At 38.0% G+C, this 19,630-nt stretch overlaps 1 protein-coding gene across 5 annotated transcripts in view; it reads right to left on the bottom strand.

Annotated features, from left to right (window-relative positions):
• The window catches only part of CACNA2D3 (calcium voltage-gated channel auxiliary subunit alpha2delta 3), a 432,799-nt gene extending 413,478 nt beyond the window's left edge, over positions 1–19,321 (bottom strand). For all 5 annotated transcript variants that reach the window (XR_010990518.1, XM_068163805.1, XM_068163807.1 and 2 more), the window contains exons 1-2: positions 18,747–19,321; positions 18,052–18,133 (exon numbers count right to left, since the gene is read on the bottom strand). Coding sequence is in view for 4 of the 5 variants with exons in the window: in XM_068163805.1 (XP_068019906.1) it covers positions 18,052–18,133; positions 18,747–18,865 (201 nt within the window). In the remaining variant the exon portion in view is untranslated. The remainder of the gene's footprint in view (positions 1–18,051; positions 18,134–18,746) is intronic.
• Between the last annotated feature and the right edge of the window lie 309 nt (positions 19,322–19,630).

Here is a 19,630-nt window from a genome sequence, read left to right as displayed (position 1 = left end):
TTCTAAAGAGGAAAGGCTCCAAGCTACAATAGTTGCTCCATGTGGTGGGGTTGCTCCATCAGAGTAAGACTAGGAGAGAGCACCCCCTCTGTAGCAGAACTACATTTATACCCCTGTCAATTTGGGTGGGGTCAATTGCTCAATTAGCTGGAGGGCAGGTTCTTCCAATCAAACAAAGGAACCCTAGATCAAGGAGCACCAGAGACAAAATGCTGATCAGCTGCTTGCAAACCTTGCCTCAAGGTCTGTAGCTCGTAGGGAGCTGTCGTGGTAGTAGTTGTAACTGCCACGCTTGGTAGTGTTGGATTAATGGTTGCACTCCATAATCTTAAAAGCCATTTTCAACCTAAGTGATTGTATGATTCTATGCACATCAAAGATGCTATATTTCTAAAAAGATAAATATTGGGGTAGTTCAAAGGGCTGAGAAGCTAGAAATTACTTTAGTACCCAGATGTACATATAAAAAAAGTTAAACTTATACATAGACATAAAACTGAAAGCTGAATTAAGAAAATATGTATTCTGAAAAGGCCAATTATCAAATAATACTGGAAATATGAAGTGAGGAAGAGGTTTGGAGGGTGGAAGAGGGCAAGGAGCAGGAAGTGAAAACACATCAGAATGGAGAAGAAATATAAATGCTTAAGGCAGAAAATATGTTGTATGTAAAGCCACTCTTATTAAAAAGTACAAGGACAGTTCCTCATAGATTACATAATAAAGAAGAGCTAGCTGCCACAGAAGGATTGCCAGCTCCTCTGGGAGGGAATGAGCACAAAAATTGGAGAGTGCATATGTTGCAATTACTCAGTGAGAGAATTTTATTTTATTGTTCACCTACAAAAAAAATGGGATTCTATTCCAGTTACTTTTATTTTTAGGCAGTTAAACAACGAACAAAAGCCATCTTTCAATTCTAACCTCCTTCTACCCACCAAGGAGAAAGAGTAAATATTGCCAAAGTCCATACACTTTTGCAGTTCAAATAAATTACAGCTTGACTTAATGCGAAGCCATCAAGGAGATTTATAATTACTCCTTTGTATTTAAACGGTAATGCTCTTTTCAGTCTAAAGAACATTGCACCCTCAAACATTCTACACCTCTTTTCTAACAGAACACAGTCTCATTACAGATAACAGTCTCATTACTGTCTATGACTATGGTGAATATAAAGGAGACCTTCCAAGATTGCAGATCCAATCCTTTTGCAATTTATACAATAGTCAGCATTCTCAGTACTGGTTTAAAGGCTTTCAAGACAGCATACAGTCACAGTAGATGCAGACATTCTCATGTATCCTAGATAAATGTGGATTTTTAACTTATTTTCTATTTTTACTTCCAGGTACCTTAACTAGCTGCCAGTCCAGCAGTAATTCTTTTCCTCAGCTTTCTTCTTTCCATAATTTCTACTCAGCAGACATTACTTCAGCACTAGAATCAGGTATTCCTTTACAATATTTGAGCTGCTCAACACTTAAAGCAAGTACTTTCACATTAAAAGCATGAATGGTGTTGCCAAAGCTGACCTTATTTCAGGAACAAGACTACTACGGAGATGTCAATCACACCCAGTAACTCCCATTTGCCTCAGCTGCTTCTGAACTGATGTGAATTCAAATATAGTAGTATAAGTTTACTCTTAAACAAGATTGAAATAATGTTAATCCTGCACACACCTTGTTCATTCCAGTTCCTAAGCCTTTGGAAATTATCCAGGCTATATCATTCAGACTCCAAAAACATTGGGGTTTTTGGCAGCAGTGCTTCTATTTGAACACAATCATAGAATCAATAAGGCTGGAAAAGACCTCAGAGACCATCAAGTCCAACCTATCACCCAACAGCTCATGACTAACTAAATCATGGCTTCAAGTGCCATGTCCAATCCTTTTTTGAACAGCAATCTCATTGGGTAGGACAGCATGAAAAAGGCAGAGTTAGGCACAGAGGAAAGCAAGAGAAGCTGCAGCAAGATGAAAGCTATGTAAGGGAGCACAGAATGTAGTCAAGGGGGTTGCTAGGTGGATCACAGAGCAAAGGACACCAAAGGAACAGGGACCAGTTCCAACCTCTTCCAGCAGCAACCATGAGCCAGCTTGGATTGTCACCATGGACATTTCCCCAGTGCCACTGACAATGCCCAGCTTGGATTGTCACCATGGACATTTCCCCAGTGCCACTGACAATGCCCAGGAATGCTCAGGAGTCCCTTTCTCCAATCTCCAGCACTTTCTGTTCTGCCTCTACAGAAGTGACTCTCCCAGAAGGTTCACCCTCAGCATCCTCACTCCACATCCCATGCCACCATGCAGGACACCCTCCAGGCTTTCCAGAGATGTGCCTCCATGATCACTTCCCACCCATAATCCTCAGATGAAGGTCTGCTGGGCTTTCTTAAGCCCAGCAGAGACACTGCAAGACAGGCCACTAACAACTCAAAGGCCACAGCATGAGTAGAGGAAAACAGTAAGAAGTTGCAGAGGCTCCTGCTTCATCCTCAAAGCCCAGGCTGCCCATGGGCTGAGAGCTTCTGGCAGTACAGCTCATGCAGGCTCTGTGCTATCTTCTGTGTCTCTTGAAAGGATTCACAGCTCTGCTCCCAGGTTGGGGGGATCTGCTCCTCCCCATAATAAGCCCCAGCAATGGCTCCTGCCATGGTAGCAATTTGGGAGGTTACAGAAAACTGACCTGTTTAAGCAATTAGATCAGTCATTCATTAATACATAATAGTAAGAGATATTTGATGTAGGTTATTTAAAATAATAGGGGAAAAAAAACCACCAAAACCACAAACCAAAATAACCCATAAAATGAAGAACATGATAACACAAAGAAACAACCACCTTTCAAAGAGCAAGTTTTTCACAGAAGTTGTCATAAAACCTCCTTTTTTACAAACTGCAGACAGTAAGCAGAATTTTCCTCATTTTTATAAAGATGAAAACAGACAAAACTGAAATGCATAATGTTAATCAACAAAGGAGGAGCAAAACCTGGGCTATGGGGTTTTTGGAAGGCTTCTGAAGCACAAGGAGAATTATTTAAATCAAAGTAATAATTACACTAACTAGTCAACAAACATATTGATATTTCAAGAAATAATTAAGATGTGAAAGTATCCTCTCTGCTGACCTGCAAAGTTATCCTATAATATTGAAAGCTTTGCTTTAAGTGTGTGAAGCTCAAGAAGCTTAAGACCAGGCTGGACGAGGCTCTGGCCAGCCTGATCTAGTGTGGGGATGGCAGGGGGGTTGGAACTAGATGATCCTTGTGGTCCCTTCCAACCCTGAATGATACTATGATACTATGATACTATGATAAATGGTGTTTAAGAAATGAAAGCCACAGTACAGTCTGCCTGGATTTTGTTGTCCTAGTCACACCAGCCAACCAGAGGTTTTCACTAGACTCTGGAGAGGAAGCTCTCTGATAAGCACAGAATTTGTGTGAAGAAGGGGAATTTTGTACTTTCCAAGACAGTATTTTTCAGGTTGTGCATTTTAGTGACTATTCCTGAGAGGAGCTGAGTTAGCAGCTGGTTTTGTCTGACAAATTATACTCTGAATATAATTAAGAGTTTACAGATATACGGCTCCTGTGTATTTATAAACCGAGATAAACAAACAGCATGCAATCAGATAAATATGGCCATATATGAATAACTATCTGAATTATTCCAGCACACAAGTATAGGTCCCAATCTCCTATATATGGCCATTTTCTACCATCATTTTTCAGACAAAATTCCCCAGACATCTTGTAATGCTGAGGAAGATCTGCTGAACAAACATCTATTTACATTAATAATATGCATAAGGTAGACTGGACAGGATTAGTGCCAAGTTATGACTGTAGCTGGACTCTGGAATATTCCTATTTCACTGGGGCTGTACAGAAGAAAGGACTTCAGCAGAGCAAACATTAGATTATTTTTTTTAAATGTTGAAGTGTTTAAATTTTAAGTATCTGGGAAGCCAAAGAGAAAAGTCAGAATTACTAACACTCTATTTAACCTCAGATGCCTTCCCTCAATTGAAATTTACACCTCTTAGCATATAATTTCCTCTCAGTTTTAGTCCTTAGTTTAGTTTCAGAATCCTGTGGTACTTGTGCATTTCAAAAACAGCAAACTTGACCTTCTAACTGGGGCTTATATGATTTTAATATGAAAATAATTAATTGATTTGTGAAAAATAATGACCAGAATGAAGGTATTAACTGAATTTCATACAAATTTATTCTTCAGTTGTAAAACTGCAGAGGAAGAAAAAAAAATTCTGCTTCTTTGCCTCTCCACATGCCATTCCTCTTCATCTTCTACCTTCACCTCTCCCTGTTCTCATCTGTAGCTGGTTTGGAACAGCTCCCTGATACTGACTCCTTCCTGCAATTTGTACTATTTTAAAGATGCTGTAAACTTGCTTTCTCTGATGTGAGAGAAGATTGACATTTCCATTTGGAGGCAATCCTATCTCCCTTTTTCCTGCCCCCTACCATCCCCCCACCCCCACCCCTCCACCCCAAACCCTCCCCAGCCTTAACATATATCCAAGGTACAACTAAGTATATTGGGGAAACAATAGCCTGCTCTTTCCAATAATGCTCTCGATGTGTAAGGAGCACCAGTAGATCATAATGTATTTATTCTTCCTTTTAAAAGTTCAAATATCATAACTGAATGACAAGACAACTTTAAGAGCACACGTATTTGCATAACCTTCCCTCATTCTTATATATTAATGTGTTATTAAGCCATTACTCATGTCTGCATATTTTTCTCCAGCTGACCAGATTCCCATTATTACATCTGCTCAAGACACAGAAAAAGATACATTAAATGGTAAAATAATTTCAGAGGGGAAAAAGCAAATGCTATAAACAAGTGGGAGCACAGAGAAGGACAGAGTAAGAAAGTACACACAGAATATAAATTTCTACAGTAATTGCAAAGCAGACAGAAATAATCAGCTAACCATAAAAGGATAAAGAAAACTGTTTGATTCCCCATTTAACTGCATTTGGCATTTGTGAATTTGACTGTGTAACAAGTCTTATTGGTTGATTTTCACTTTGAAGAAAATCAGGAAAGGTCAGGAAAAAGTCTGAGGGAGCTAGACAAAAAGAAAGAAAAAAAAGTAGTGCAGAACTGCAGTTATGTGGAAAATGATAATATGAAGTAAGTAGGAGAGGAAAAATTTATACATGGAAAAAAGAAAGTATCTGCAAAATTGAAAATTACTTTCTAATATCAATATGGCATGTGGCTTTGTATTCAAAGCATAGGAAGAACTAATTCTCCGACAACAAAGGGTTGGATTTCACTTGCCAGCACAAGCCTATGTGGGGATTTATTGCCAGCAACAGATACCAAATGTCAATAGTAGAAATAAGAGGATTCCTATCAATTTTGTAGTTATTCAAGACTGTTATAGGAAGCCATTTATCTACCCAGTAAGGAAGAAAGTTATTTAAGAAATGTAGCTTTGTAGCTCTTGGAGCTGATCTATTCCATGCACTTTGCTTTACTTCCATATCCATATGCTAACACTGTTCTTCACCACCTGATCCTCTCCATCTGCTAAACACTCTACAAAAAGTGTTGCTCCTGATCCAAACAATTTCAAAGTTTAGAAATTTAAGGGGAAAGGCAGTATTGCTAGGTTCATTTTACATGGAAAAGGCAGACAAAAATGCTTCTGCTGGGGTGACATGGGGGGAGCCCTGATTGCAGTTTTAACTCTCAGTTCAAGGCTTCTGGCACTAAATGAAATCCTACCACCACCCCCACACATGTCATATTAGTCTGACAGCAGGTTAAGTTAATATCATGAATTTTGGCCATCAAAATCACATGGTTTAAGGAGACCATCAAGAAAGTTATCACATCAAGAAAGTTATCTGAATCTCAGTCTGCTGCTTAGATTTTAATAGGAAAATTAAATCTGAATAGGACAACAGAAATCCTCCAGATCTTTATCATATCTTCCCCCACTCCCCCTCAACATTTTTCATGGCAAGTCCCAGGTGGATGTCAGAACTCATCTCTAATTTTAGCATAAAGCTTCATTGCAGTTTGTAATGATTGGTGGAAGTGTGAAGTGAGGACTCAATTTTTATTTTGCTTTTTTTATATCATACCATCTATAATATCATCTTTCTTGTTGCACTTTGTTGAAAGAATGGCAGAAGATATTGTAAAAGGCATGGTGTGCGTAGGGAGTAATAAATCTGCTGGATGCAGATAGTCAATGGCTGCAAGTCATAATACAAAGCTTTACTCTTAGCCTCCTACCAGTTTTCATTATCAGTGAAAATTTCTATTAATGTAATATGATAGCATCATGTACAAACAGCTTGGCAGTCATACATTCTGCACAGCTGCCATAAAATGATAGTCATTTAGCTTCGAGGTAAAGATGAAGTTTGAATATTTCTGCTTTTCATCTTTGAAGCTTTTTCACTGTAGAAGACAATTATCTAATTTTGTGACCAATGATGTGTTCCCAATACATCAAATTTTAATTCCCACAGTATATAGATCTTTTGTGTGTGTGCCTTGAAAATTAGCAACTTAGCTAGCTTGGCACTAAATCTTGGAAGTATATTGAATAGCCAAACACGTGACTATGACCTAGAGGAACAAAAGGAACACTCCATGCTGTGGCTCTGACACCAAATAGCGTTTTCACAGCGTTGTTACCTAACAGGCTAGAGATACTATCACTGCATAATTTTGATTCTGATTTTTAGGAAAGCACATGTAGAAAAACATGAAGAAGCTCCTTGCTAGCTACTGCAGAGTAATTTGAAGTAAAAACAGACAAAGAGACATAAACGCTTCTGCCAGCTGCCAAATTATTCCTGTACAAAACTAGGGTCAAGGTCACTTAAGACTAACAACCAACTGGGAGTAAAGGGTTTGATTTTGCCCTGTGTTAGAAGGGAAATTCCTGTGTTACTATGGCAAAAAAAACAAAAAAGCAACCCCAAAACTCTCCCACTCATGCAATCAACTTAGTGGAAATTACTCTTGAGACTTTGTAATTATGAGAACAGTTACATATCCCTACTGTGAGAACAAGAGTCTCTATGGAAAAAAGCCCACCTGAATATTGAACAGCAGAGTTCAGTTTTAAGAGCACGCAATGTTAGTGAAAACTGTTCTAAAAGTATGAGTCAGAACAGAAAGTGTTGAGAACTGATGAAGCAACTAAAAGATGGTGTAATATTATCTGTCACTGAGGCCTAACAGAAGTCTGCAGTGACAATCATGCCTGTCAATATTTACAACGAGGTTATGGAGAAGATGAACCAAGGCTATTTATGGAAGCGCACAGTAGGAGAAGTCATAGGCAGCAGTTGTAAATTGAAATGGGAACTTAAGCAACTTTTCATCCAGAAATAGAGTCGTCAAGCATTAGAACAAAAGAGGTTGTCATGTATCTGTCCTTGAAGGCCTGAGGATCAGACTCAAAACCCCAAGAAATTTGCACTGATTTCAGTACTGACCTTGCTTTGAGCAGGAACTAGAGTTAAAAGGCCTTCTAAATCTTCTTACAGAATGAATGATTCTGTGATTCCAGAAACTATTAAAACACAGAGTTCCACCACAGGAGACAGTACAACAATTGTAAATAAGGGGAAGATGAGAGGTTTTGTCCAGAGCTAGTTTTGCTGAATCATTAATGCCAGACAAAAGTCTCAGATAGGAGTACAATTCAGTATCATTTTATTCAGAAGAACACTAATTAGACAAGTTCTACTTGACTTGCATGTTACAGAGGAAGAGTGTTAGAATATATAACCCTTTACCCACACAAAATTCAGAAAAGCTTGTCAACTTCATATTTTGAGTACACCACAGGAAAATGTTTCATGAGGCTATTAGGAGCTCAAAAATAACTTCCACCCTTTCCTAAAAACTCAGAGCAAAGCTTTAGTAAGCAAGCTACCTAGTAACAGCAGGACCCACACATTAAGCCCTGGGACACTGAATGAATTACACACACAAACTTCTCTACATTTTGTATTTTATGAACTAGATTAGGTCACTATGTAATTTGTTTTGTTAATGGATCTGAAAACAACTTTTCCTTCCCTGACTTGGATGTTCTAAGATCTTGTCATCTCATTTGAAGGGTAAATAGTAACAGCTATCTTTTAAAATGCTTCCTGTACTGCAAATTGATTTATGCAAAACATTTGGCATCAGTCTCAGAAGAAAAGCATTTCTCTCTGGAACATCTGCCCATTTTAAGACAGAAAGATTCAAATACAAGGTGGCTCAGAAAGAGGAGTACAGGAAGAGACCAATACAGCAATAAAACAACATGCCGTATTAAGGGAGGCAAAAGCAATATATGAGTAGCAGCAAGTGCTGTGATAATGTTTTCTAATATTTTAGGAATTGGTTTGGTAGCCTTAATGAAATATATTGGTTTAGCTCTTTACAGTTCTCTCAGGAATCTTGAAAGACAGAACAAATAGCAAGAAAGAATCACGTGTCAATTTTCCAATTCGGAGTCATTCCATGAAGCAGTAGAATATGTGGCAGGTACATAATACACCAGGACTTTACATCTAATCAGCCAATGTGTCTGCCTTACGAGTCCTGGTGAAGTTCTATTACTTGCATGCATTGTAGCTACACAATATAAGAACAGGCTGGGACATCCTGCGTAGTTAACCCTGCTGAAGGAAGTCTTACCACATGGTTGATGGATTTCAGGTAGAATAGGTAAAGACTGCTCAGAAGTTTAATCAGCTATATTTAATGATATTTCTCTTTCTGTACTAAAAAGCCATATTTTAATAAGATCATTTGATTGTATGCTCATCAAGGGCAGGAAAAGAGAAGCATTGTTCAGCCAACCTGGCCAACCTGTACAGCAGTAATGACAGTGTTTTAGAACCTGTTTCTGCTCTGAAAGTTGAAGGACTCTCCAGCTGTGTCTTAAGGAGATAAAGGCACAAAGCTTAACAGTGCATAGAGACATCAAAGAAAAAATACAATTACTTTAATTGCTTATAGTCCAAAATAAAAGATTATGTAGCTCATCTTCCTAACATAAGGCAGTTCAATGACATATACATAATGGCAAGTAACCTGTACTGAAAAGCCACACTGTAAAAATCCCAGACTATTCCAGTGTTTTCTCTTTTAAAAAGTTCTGTATAATAAGGAAAACTAATTTCTGTACTTGAAGACCGGTTCTTGTTCATCTACCATAAATATAGAGATTACATTTATTTTCCTCCTAGTTTTTTGCATGTAAAAAATGTTTCCATATTTCCTTTCAAATTTTTTGACTATTACTGCTCAAGCATGGCTTAGCCCATGGCCCATTCACATTTCTCCACGCTTTCTTCCTTAGTACAAAAGAAATAAACTTCATTTTCTTTCTTCCTCCCCCCACCCCAGTTATATTTCTCCCCCCTCCCCGTTCCGTTTTCTAGGTTATTTGAAGGCTATTGTCTCTTTCACACAACATCCCTGCCCACATCAGACACTGAAAGGTGTTTTGGAATTCAGGACTAGTTTTCCTGCCCCATCTATGCAAAATTAGTATCTTACCTTTAAGAGTTTCTGCAGTTTTGAACATTTCTAGTCTTATAAATATGGATTTGACATATACTTTATCATGCATGATGTTCCCAGCCAATTCTCAGCTCTCTACAGAGATTAAAGATAGCCACATCAGCCACATTACAAAAAAAAAAAAATATATATATGGCAGAAAGGGAGAGCAGGTAAAATATATCAGAGCAGAAGAACTTCTGAGGGTAAAATATTCCTCATCCATTCAGTTTATTCACAATAGCCAAAGATACCAGAAGCAGCAAGGACACCTGGAGCCTGTGACTTTCTCTGCTTATTACTTCTGTAAATCAGTATCTTGACACATTCACAATGGGTTATGATGGGTGGAGCTGACAGAGAAAACAGAGCGAATAGAACGAGGGGAGAGAATAATCCTTGCTTGCAATGAGTGCAAAAGGAGTCAGGGTGAAAAACAACACAAAACTAATTTGTGCTCTTAGCAAATAGGAGACCTTGAATATAACAAGAACCTCGTGCAAGAGTTGAGTCTGAGGGCATCTATACAAGATTACAAATGTCTACCTACACAAATTAGTCTAGAGATAGAAGTAACAATTCTGCCTGTCTCTGCCTCCAAAACTCTTGCTGAAGTAATCTGCTTTCTTTTAGGGTTTTGAAAGTCTTCTGGATGAAAAATAAAAATGCATTTTTCTGGTATTAGAGATCTTCCAGGAAATAAACTTGAAGCTCATGTGCAAGAAATGAAAGGCATATTCCCATACAAAGCCTGTTTCTGTCTTTCACTCCAGCAATCATCTTTGCCTTCTCAACTGACATCTCCTTCCTGAAATTTGCCTGGCATTGGCTGCTGCTCAGGCACTCCTATTTTGAAGATACTTTTAAAAACATTCTCCTCCCCCACCCCTCACCTTGCCCGACAACAAGAGCATTGTCCAAGAACCGAATCCAGATCATTTCAAACAGATTTACACATCTAACACTAGAATAGAATAGAATAGAATAGAATAGAATAGAATAGAATAGAATAGAATAGAATAGAATAGAATAGACCAGACCAGACCAGACCAGACCAGGTTGGAAGAGACCTTCAAGATCATCGCATCCAACCTATCATCCAACACCACCTAATCAACTAACCCATGCAACCAAGCACCCTGTCAAGTCTCCTCCTGAACACCTCCAGTGATGGCGAGTCCACCACCTCCCTGGGCAGCCCATTCCAGTGGGCAATCATTCTCTCTGTGTAAAACTTCCTCCTGACCTCCAGCCTGAACCTCCCTTGGTGCAGCCTGAGACTGTGTCCTCTTGTTCTGGTGCTGGCTGCCTGCGAGAAGAGACCAACCTCTGCACTAACATCACTATAAATTCAAATCTGTTTCTGCAGTCTCAAAAAGCACCATTGATGAAACAGACTTATTTTACCTTTGTTTAGTTAAATTATTTTCTTTTAAACTTGGCTTCTACCCACTGTCACCTGTAGTCCATCTCATTAAAACAATCCAAGGTGCTATAGCTACTTCTAAAACCCTGCTAAAGACTGCATGAAGCTAACTCTCTTAGGCAGAAGTGATTTATGACAGCTTAATTCCTGTGCTCTGTATTCTACTGTCTACTATTTTATTCCCAGCTTAAACTCAATACCTTGTTTGTAACATCTGTACACTCCTATGTGAACAAGTCTGTCTCTCTTGACTAATCACAATTTCCTCACATCTTTATCATCATCCACAGAAACTGTGTAATAGTTATGAGCTGTAAGATGGACAACCCCATCTGTAAAGGAGAACTGAAGGCAGGAAACTTTCTGGAAGTACAAGCCCCTAGAATTAATCAGCTCTGGAAAAGATTGAAGACCTATCCTATCTTCCTCCTAGTATGATTCAATAAATATAGTCATAATTAAAAAAAAATAATAATTAAAAAAAAAAACCCAACCAAGTGGTTTTCCACAGACTTCTTTTGAATATAAATCTTACAATTACTTTGTCACTTAAAACAATACTTCAGCTTTACAAACGAGCTGGTCAAAAAAGTCTGTGCCATTCTGCAAAAATCTCATACATAGAAAAAGTAAATTGGAACTTCACAAGGACAACATATGAATCAAAGTATTTCATGAAGACCATTCAGTGAAGCTCCTACAGCAACCTAAAATACAGACCATCAATATATAATTTGTGTTGTACGATGTGTAACCACTTACTATTAGCAACAAAAAATTGTACCCTACAGAACAGTAATGACATTTCAAAGTGTAGAGTATTGATTAGTAGTTGCTTAAAAGTGAATCACCACTACAATGCAGCATCTATTCATGGCTCTACATACCTTCACTGTCAAGATAATTTGCATGGAGCCTGGCTCTTTTAACCTTGAAATGTAAGCATTTTCCAATACAGGATGTGAAAACAAACAATCATAAATGCATTAAGTGAGGAAATTAGCACTCATTTCCTTTCAAGATCAGATGTCTTCCAGTTGGATTGTCCACTCAATTTCCATATTAAAAGACATTACTGAAAGTGTAATGCACATATCATAAACTTACTGAAGCCATCTCATATTTCTATTACATACTAACACTAGAACATATTTACTTCCAATAATACAAGTAAGGGGATCATGCTGTGCTTGCAAATCCCAGAAAATACACCGAAAATACTGCAAAATATCAAGCACTGATGGCAGAAGAGCATAAATTCACTGTGGCTTAAAGCAGGGCTTTCCTTTTAGTTAAAAAGAAATACAAACCAATGATTTCTCAGGCTGATTTAAACTAAATGTTAAAAATATTACCCATACCAAGAAAACTATTACTCCTGCCACAACATTCAAACAGCAGATGAGAGTACAGCCACAGATCATTCAAGAGGCAGTTCTAACATCACTTAAGGCACAAAAATAAAAATGATAAGAAAAATTCCCTCACCTCTGAAGAAGGCAAAACATCATTTACAAAAGAAGGAAAAATTATTCTCCGTTATTGAGAGACATCACACTACTCCAAAGTTTGATAGCACTGTGATATTTTTCTCTGCACATCAATACACTACCTGAAAATTAGTATTGGCTGCAGCAGGTTTTTCTACTTAACACATTAGTAGCATATGAATGTGCCTGATTATTTCTTCCTTGAACAACAACAAAAATAAAATTAAAATATCTATCCAAAAGAATTTACAGCTTTGTGTCTGCAGATAACAACATTAAATACTTCACTAAACACGCTGAAAAGCTCTTTAACTAGTCTGGCAAGAATTGAAGGGGATGGAGGTTCAAGCTCTGCAAGTTTCAAAACATCATTTGCATTAATCACCAGAATTAAAGTGATTTAAGATTCTCAGATGCACATTTCCTTTATTTTTCTAATGCTTGGTTCAGCGCTAGGAGACATATTTTACATAATCCAGACTTTCAATTATAATGAATTAACTCCATACCGTTTACCTGGCTGGTGAGGGGGTTTGAGTTTGAATGTGAGGGTATCTGGTAAGGGGTTTTATGGGATTTTTTGGGTGGGGTTTTTTTGGGTGGGGGGAAGTTGGTTGTTACTATCTGATTGTATTGCTGTGGGGTCCAGGTTTTCTGTTGGTTTTGACAGGGTGAGGATTGTTTGGTTTGTTTTCTTGGGTTTTTTGTTTGTTTGCTTGTTTGTTTATTTTTTTACATCAGTTCTACAGTTGCAATAATTTTTCTCCAATTTTAGATAGGAAAAAACCTCATAGTATTATTTTTGCAGTTTTGAAACTGCTCACCTGGAAAAAGCTTAAATTGATACCAAAGAAAGCAATCCGTATTTGTCCTTTAAACTGCACAATTCAGTCCTAAGGACCCTCCCTTCAAAGCAGCAGTTGCAGTGTCTCAAGTAGAGACAAAACAGCCTACAAAGACCAAAGCCAATATAAGGATGAATAGAAGAAAAGCAATTAATGTCAAGATAAATTCTTACAGAAGTTTAGTGCAATTAAGTCACTATTATACGATTTAAAACTAAAGATAGATGTACTGCGTGAATCAGACACACCAGCTGAATGCTAATTGGTCTAAATAATCCTGTAATATTAGTTTTGCAGTGACATTTCCACAGTTGTAAGAAACTAACAAGATGCAGCAGAAAAATCTAGTCAGAAGGGTAAAAAAAAAATGCAATTCTGAACCTTTAAAAATAGGAATCATATACTGACTGAAAAAAACTGCTTTCAGAAAACACAATTATTTGAAAACTCCTAACAATGAAGGATTTGCTGAAAGGAGTAGGCAGATGCAGATTACAGACTGCTTGAGACCAAGGCAGTCAGTGCTTACATAACAGTGAGGACTCTGTTAGAGGACTTACATAAGGAAAACTTGAGCTAGCCTTAAACAAGCTTGTCTTCAGTCAGACCTTTTATGGCAGAATAGATAAGTAAGAGTTTATTTTCAGTTAGAAACTGTTCATATATTTGCAATGAAATAATATTGACTATCCAGGACCAAATCAAGGATTATCAAAGCTCAGAACAGTAAAAGTCATTCCCCAAAATAAATCTAACAAAGCATAGGCCATGTTACATTTTCAGAGAATCAGACACTTCTTTGATATTAGAAAAGCTTTACTGTGCAACAGCAATTATTTTTAACATTAACAGAAGGCACAACACCTGCATTTTTCCCTCCAGTTTTATTGCTACTATTATTTTGCAACATCATGGAACAGAAAACACATTACTATCATGGCCACTGCATTGTGAAGAGAAGCATTCCCTAAAGTCTATTCCTTCAAAAGTCTATTTGTAGCATCTTAAGTGAATATCATCGTGGCACCTAACCCTTGCTTTGCGTCCTATACTTACAGCTGGGCTTTGCCTTTTGGCTACACTCACGTTTCTACGGCACTCACCAAACATGATCAGAGTGTTGAAATAATTATTTCTTTTTAAATGTATAAAGAATCACCAAGATTCAAACAAGACAGGTACAGCTTGAAAGTTTAGGGGAAAACAAACAAATGAACAAGCACACACAAAACTAAGCCAAAACCAAACAGTAAGAGAGCACCCAACAGACAATTAGAATTTGAATCAATCCTTAGGCCCCAGCAGTATTTACTGAGTAGGTGAGGAGTTTGTATGGCTCTACAGCACCAAGCAGTTTCTTCCACACCACCAAATCTACAAGACAAGTGTAAAACTTCCACAAATCAGGTAACTTTGGCACAATATTGTCCTATTTTTGTCTGTATGTAAGTTTGGGGTTTTTTACCACTGAGTGGTCTTCCTTCACATTGAAAGCAAGTAGTAGAACATTTAAATACTATGTTTCTAAATGTTAACTTTGCTTATCATTGTTTCTGTAATATTTACTTTATTATTATCTTCTGAGCTATTTATTCACTTCATCTAAAGTCAATTTCAGGAAAAGTCGTATATGCCATATACTCTTAGGAGGCATAGTAGCATACTTGGATAAGATTATCAGAATGCAATAAAATAATGCAACATTCCACCAAGATAAGATAAGCAGTGTTTTTGAAAAGAATAAAAATCTTCAAAAGGAAACAGAAATATTCTTACACATCTTTTTGGAACTCAGGGGAACAGCAATGATGTCCACAGTACAACAAGACTCATGAATTCTAACAACTAAATCAATATTCACAGCTATAACCTGGCAAAATTCTGCTTTACTGAGTATCTCACATAACCTCAATTGTTCTATGAAATTTTAGTATGGGTCAAATGACTCTAAATGTGTAAAGCATTTGGGCAGAAGAGACTGCCAATCACGCCTTGATTTCAAATGCATTCCTTTGAAGGTAGGACTAACTCACTTGCTAACAAAATGAATTGAGTAACCCTCACATTAATTTTTCATTTAGCAAGCCTTTATTAAACTAAATAGCACTACAAAGCAGTTAGTAATTGAGAATTCTATACTGCCCAGATACATAATTATATGCACATTTCGTGTGTTTAATGGTGCTTAATTCATAATCAGAAAATGTGGATTCTTCCAGCAATATTAGAAGTCAAACTGGTTCTAAAAGTGGAATCCTGACTTTAAAAAGACCATGACTCTGATCACCCAGAACTCACAGTAAATACCAAATGGATTCTTGATGCCTGTCTAGGAAGGAGGGAATGAGGAGAAAAAAGGCATTTGCATTTACAGCCCTCCTATGCTATCGCTTCTTAATTGTCGTGGCAACTTCTCTCTCACTGGCTTTGCATGTTGAAAATGCTTGTGGATCTTGAAGTCTGGTATGTTTTTATTCACACCAAGCTTGCAGAAGAAATATATTTTATAACACAAAAAGATATATATTCAAGTCATCTGTCATGCAACCTCGCTTGCCATGATCAATAGCAAGAAATTCTAAGCCTAAAAGGATGAAGATACTTGGAATTCTAAATTAAAATAAAAAGCACTAGAGGATTCCTAAAGCTACCATAACCAAAAAGCAGGGGGAGAAGGGAGAGAGCAGGAAATAGAGGATATGACAGAGGAATAAAAATGCTCTAAATACCTGTCAAATCTGTTTTGTCTTTCCTCTTTCGATCAGTAATGGATATCATAACAAAAGCAAGAAACATAACCAAAATAGCTTGGGATGAATATATATTGTCCACCTTCAGAAAAAGGAGCACAGATTTCTTTGTGAAATAGAAAGGATGCTAATGAAAAGGTAAACTGAATAGCTTCCAATTACCTACAATTATAACAACCAATAGGAAGAAATCTTACTACTTCAGAGGGAAAAAAATTACATGACAGAAAGGATGATGGCAGTATCTTCTATCAGGAAGGGAAGAATGATTCAGGACCTCATATTGATTCTTTGTGGATTTGAGCACAACTACAAAGCAGAGTATATTCCATATCTTTCTAGTACATGTTGGACTATCTGCATTTGGTATATTTAATTTTTAAGGGCTTTTTCAAAGCAAAAATGGCTGCGTGTGGAGCAGTTCCAAAGTTAAATAAAGGTACCTGCTTGTTATGGCCCAATCAAATTAAGACAAAACAAAAAAGCCTCTTAGTAATACTTCATGAAATGCTAATCAAAACTGAAAGGTCCATCTGCTTTAAAAATTTAAGGAGTTCATACAAAAATGTGATGATCTAAGATTATATAGGGTTCAAAGAATGCGAGCTAGAAGCATAATAAATACTGAATGTCCAAATTTTCAGATTAAACTAGAAGTTTGCCCAATATATCCAAGCAAAGCCACTTAATGGCCTTGAAAGGTATCAAGAGACCTCAGGTATTTTTGTTCTCAATAGCTCTGTATTTTAGCTTAGTAAAGCTGATATTTTGCAGTCCTGGGCATACAACACTGCAAAGAAACACTGCTAAGGAACTCATATGCCTATAGCAATCATTAAGTCAGTTGCTTTCATTTTACATGGACAGCATAAGCTTTTTTTTCAACTGCTACATGCACTGTCCATTACATCATTTCACACATATACAAGCCTTTCAAAATAAGTGCTACAAGCTCAAGGAATAATTTCCTTCATAATCAGACACAAAAATTAATATGTTACTTGGAACTAAAAATCCCATCTGAAAAACCAGTAGAAATTTAACATATGGGTTGAATGAGTGTTTCTGTAGTCAGTGAATGCCTCAATGTTTTCCATTTGCATATTCCATTTTAAGGTTCATATATTAAATGCCATAAAACCGCAGTCTTAAAGTCTTTAACATGTTCTTCTTGGTCTCTCCTATTTGTTTCAGCAACCTCTGTAAAAATAGTCTACAATAGAGAACTTTACTATAGGTTGCATATTTAAAATAGAGTAGACACAGTTCCTGATGTATACCTAACACTCAAATCCACTCTCTCATTACCCTCTGCCCCAATTATGGAGACTTACACCAATTTCTCAAGTTTTTGCGGTACTTCACCAGCTTATTACCCAGCTGTGCAGCTGAGCAAGAAGATAACCACATTCATTCCTCTTATCTGTAATGATGTAATACATCCCAGCACTGGGTTGAGATGATTGGGGGAATAATGGGATTGTAAAAACTGCAGAGATGACAAACAACAGCGCAGCCGTCTTCTCCTGATACAGTGAATTGCGTACACACAGCACAGGGTGAAAATAATACAATAAGCACTAATTCTGCTCCTTGAATGAAGTTTCCTATTTTTTGTAAGAGGCAGCTGTATCTACACATAAACATCACCATCACAATGCAGCAACCAAACAAAATACCTGCAATCTAGGCTGAGACTTCAAGAAATGAAAGTGTTAGAATTTACTTTCTAATGACAACAAAGGAATCATCCAAACAGAAAAACATCAGCTTAATCAAAGACTCTTTGGATAGTGCAGTGCAATGCAAAGAGTCATCAGGGACTGGTAAGCAATATAAAAATAGATCTTGGACCAAAGCGTGTACAGCACTGCTTTTCTATTCATTTAAAAATTAAATCTGCCTCCATTTTCTCTGTTAAAACCTTTCTGATTGTAACTGAAGAGATCCTTACCTTTTGCAGGAGCTGGGAACCTGAGTACTTGGCTGCAATAGATTTGATCTCTCCACCAAAAGCTGAGGCCCAAAGCTTTACACTGTGAAGAAAAGGGGGAAGGAAGAAAGAAAAAAAAAAAAAAAAAGACAGGAAGAAATGTAATACACATGTCATAGCAAGCAACACAGACTGTAACAGCCTCAGCTGTATTCAAAAGGATCCCAGCAATTTTGCATTAAAGAGCTCGCTAAGGAACTTAAGCACAGAAAGAGATTAGCAAAGCTGGGCAAGTATAAGCATAAACTAGATGCTGTGCTAAGGCCTCTGATATGAAGCTACCCAACCTGTACTCCTTAAATTGAAAGGATCAACTTGTACAGAAACATGCTTTGGCACTATATAACATATAGCCACTGAAAGGAGGCAAGGAGAGAAAATGGTAAAATTATTATATGACAGGAAGTTAACAGCTTCAGCTTTGGTAAATACAAGCACTTAAGGCTCTGTGGCCACACACTCCACCAACACATGCTCCTACAATAAAATTAAAGTAGTGCTGAGCGCATTAGAGGCTACCACTTTAAACACAACTGAGAGAGGAGCAAAGGTGCCTTGAACAGTCAAATACCTGCAACACAAAAAGAAAACAACTTGAGCAGTGAAGTTCTTGGCCTCAAACATGGTCCTGACATCAATAACATGAAAGCACTTACACAGACAAGGGGATCTGCTGCTCCGATCCAACCACATCCACTAAGGCTGTGTTAAAAGTTGTCCAGAAGATAAAGAAAAAACCCCAAAAAGCCCGAAGAAGGTTCAGATTCTCTAACATTGTGCCTCTCTGTGCCTGGAAAGATTTGGGGAAATTCAAGTAAAACTGAATTCAGAAGTAGTGGGGCTTTGCTTCTAAAGCCTCGTTCCCCACCTTTACCCCTTCCACTAGAACAACACTTGAAGAAATCACAGCTCCATCCTCATCCCTCCAAAGAATGACCCTCTCTGTGTAATGGAAGGAGAGGACCAGAAAAGCAGCTGTAATGACTTGAAAACTATTGTGTCCCTGGTAACAGCAAAGCGTTTTCCAGCACTACTGCAGCCACTTGCATGTAGTTCTTTACAACTCCGCAGTCAGCAGTGTGCTGGAGTTACTTCAGTGACCTACTGCTGCTCCAAAGTGCCCTTAGCAGCAAGAAAGCAGACTATTGATTCCAACTGGGGAAGCTGTCTTCTTGCAATTACTGCTCACTTTGCAAATGGAAAGCTGCCTAGAGTTCTCCTTTCCCTCGCCGGTAACCTCCAGCCTTCATCCCAGATCAAGTCAGCCAAGGCATTGGTTGAATGGAGCAGGAGCAGCAGCCTTTTAACGGGATAGCGCGGAGACAGAGAGGCAGGCACAGGAGGAGCTGGACCAGAGGGAGGGTGCCTCTGTATGGCAAGAGCAGAGAAAGTCTGGAGGACCTGAACGTGTAGTTGAGCCCTTCCAGGAAGACAAGAAGAGAGCGCTGCACATTGCCGGGGGCTGAGCTAGGGAGGGCTCGACGGGGCTGGCAGGGGCGGGGGGTGGGTGGGGGGCCGTGCACACCCACCGGAGACCCGG

Source organism: Melanerpes formicivorus, unplaced genomic scaffold (assembly GCF_026170545.1).
Source record: "Melanerpes formicivorus ecotype bairdi unplaced genomic scaffold, bMelFor1.0.p_v2 SCAF_74, whole genome shotgun sequence".
Lineage (NCBI taxonomy): Eukaryota > Metazoa > Chordata > Aves > Piciformes > Picidae > Melanerpes > Melanerpes formicivorus.
The sequence above is the reverse complement of the archived record's forward strand: the minus strand, read 5'-3'. Positions and strand labels throughout refer to the sequence as shown.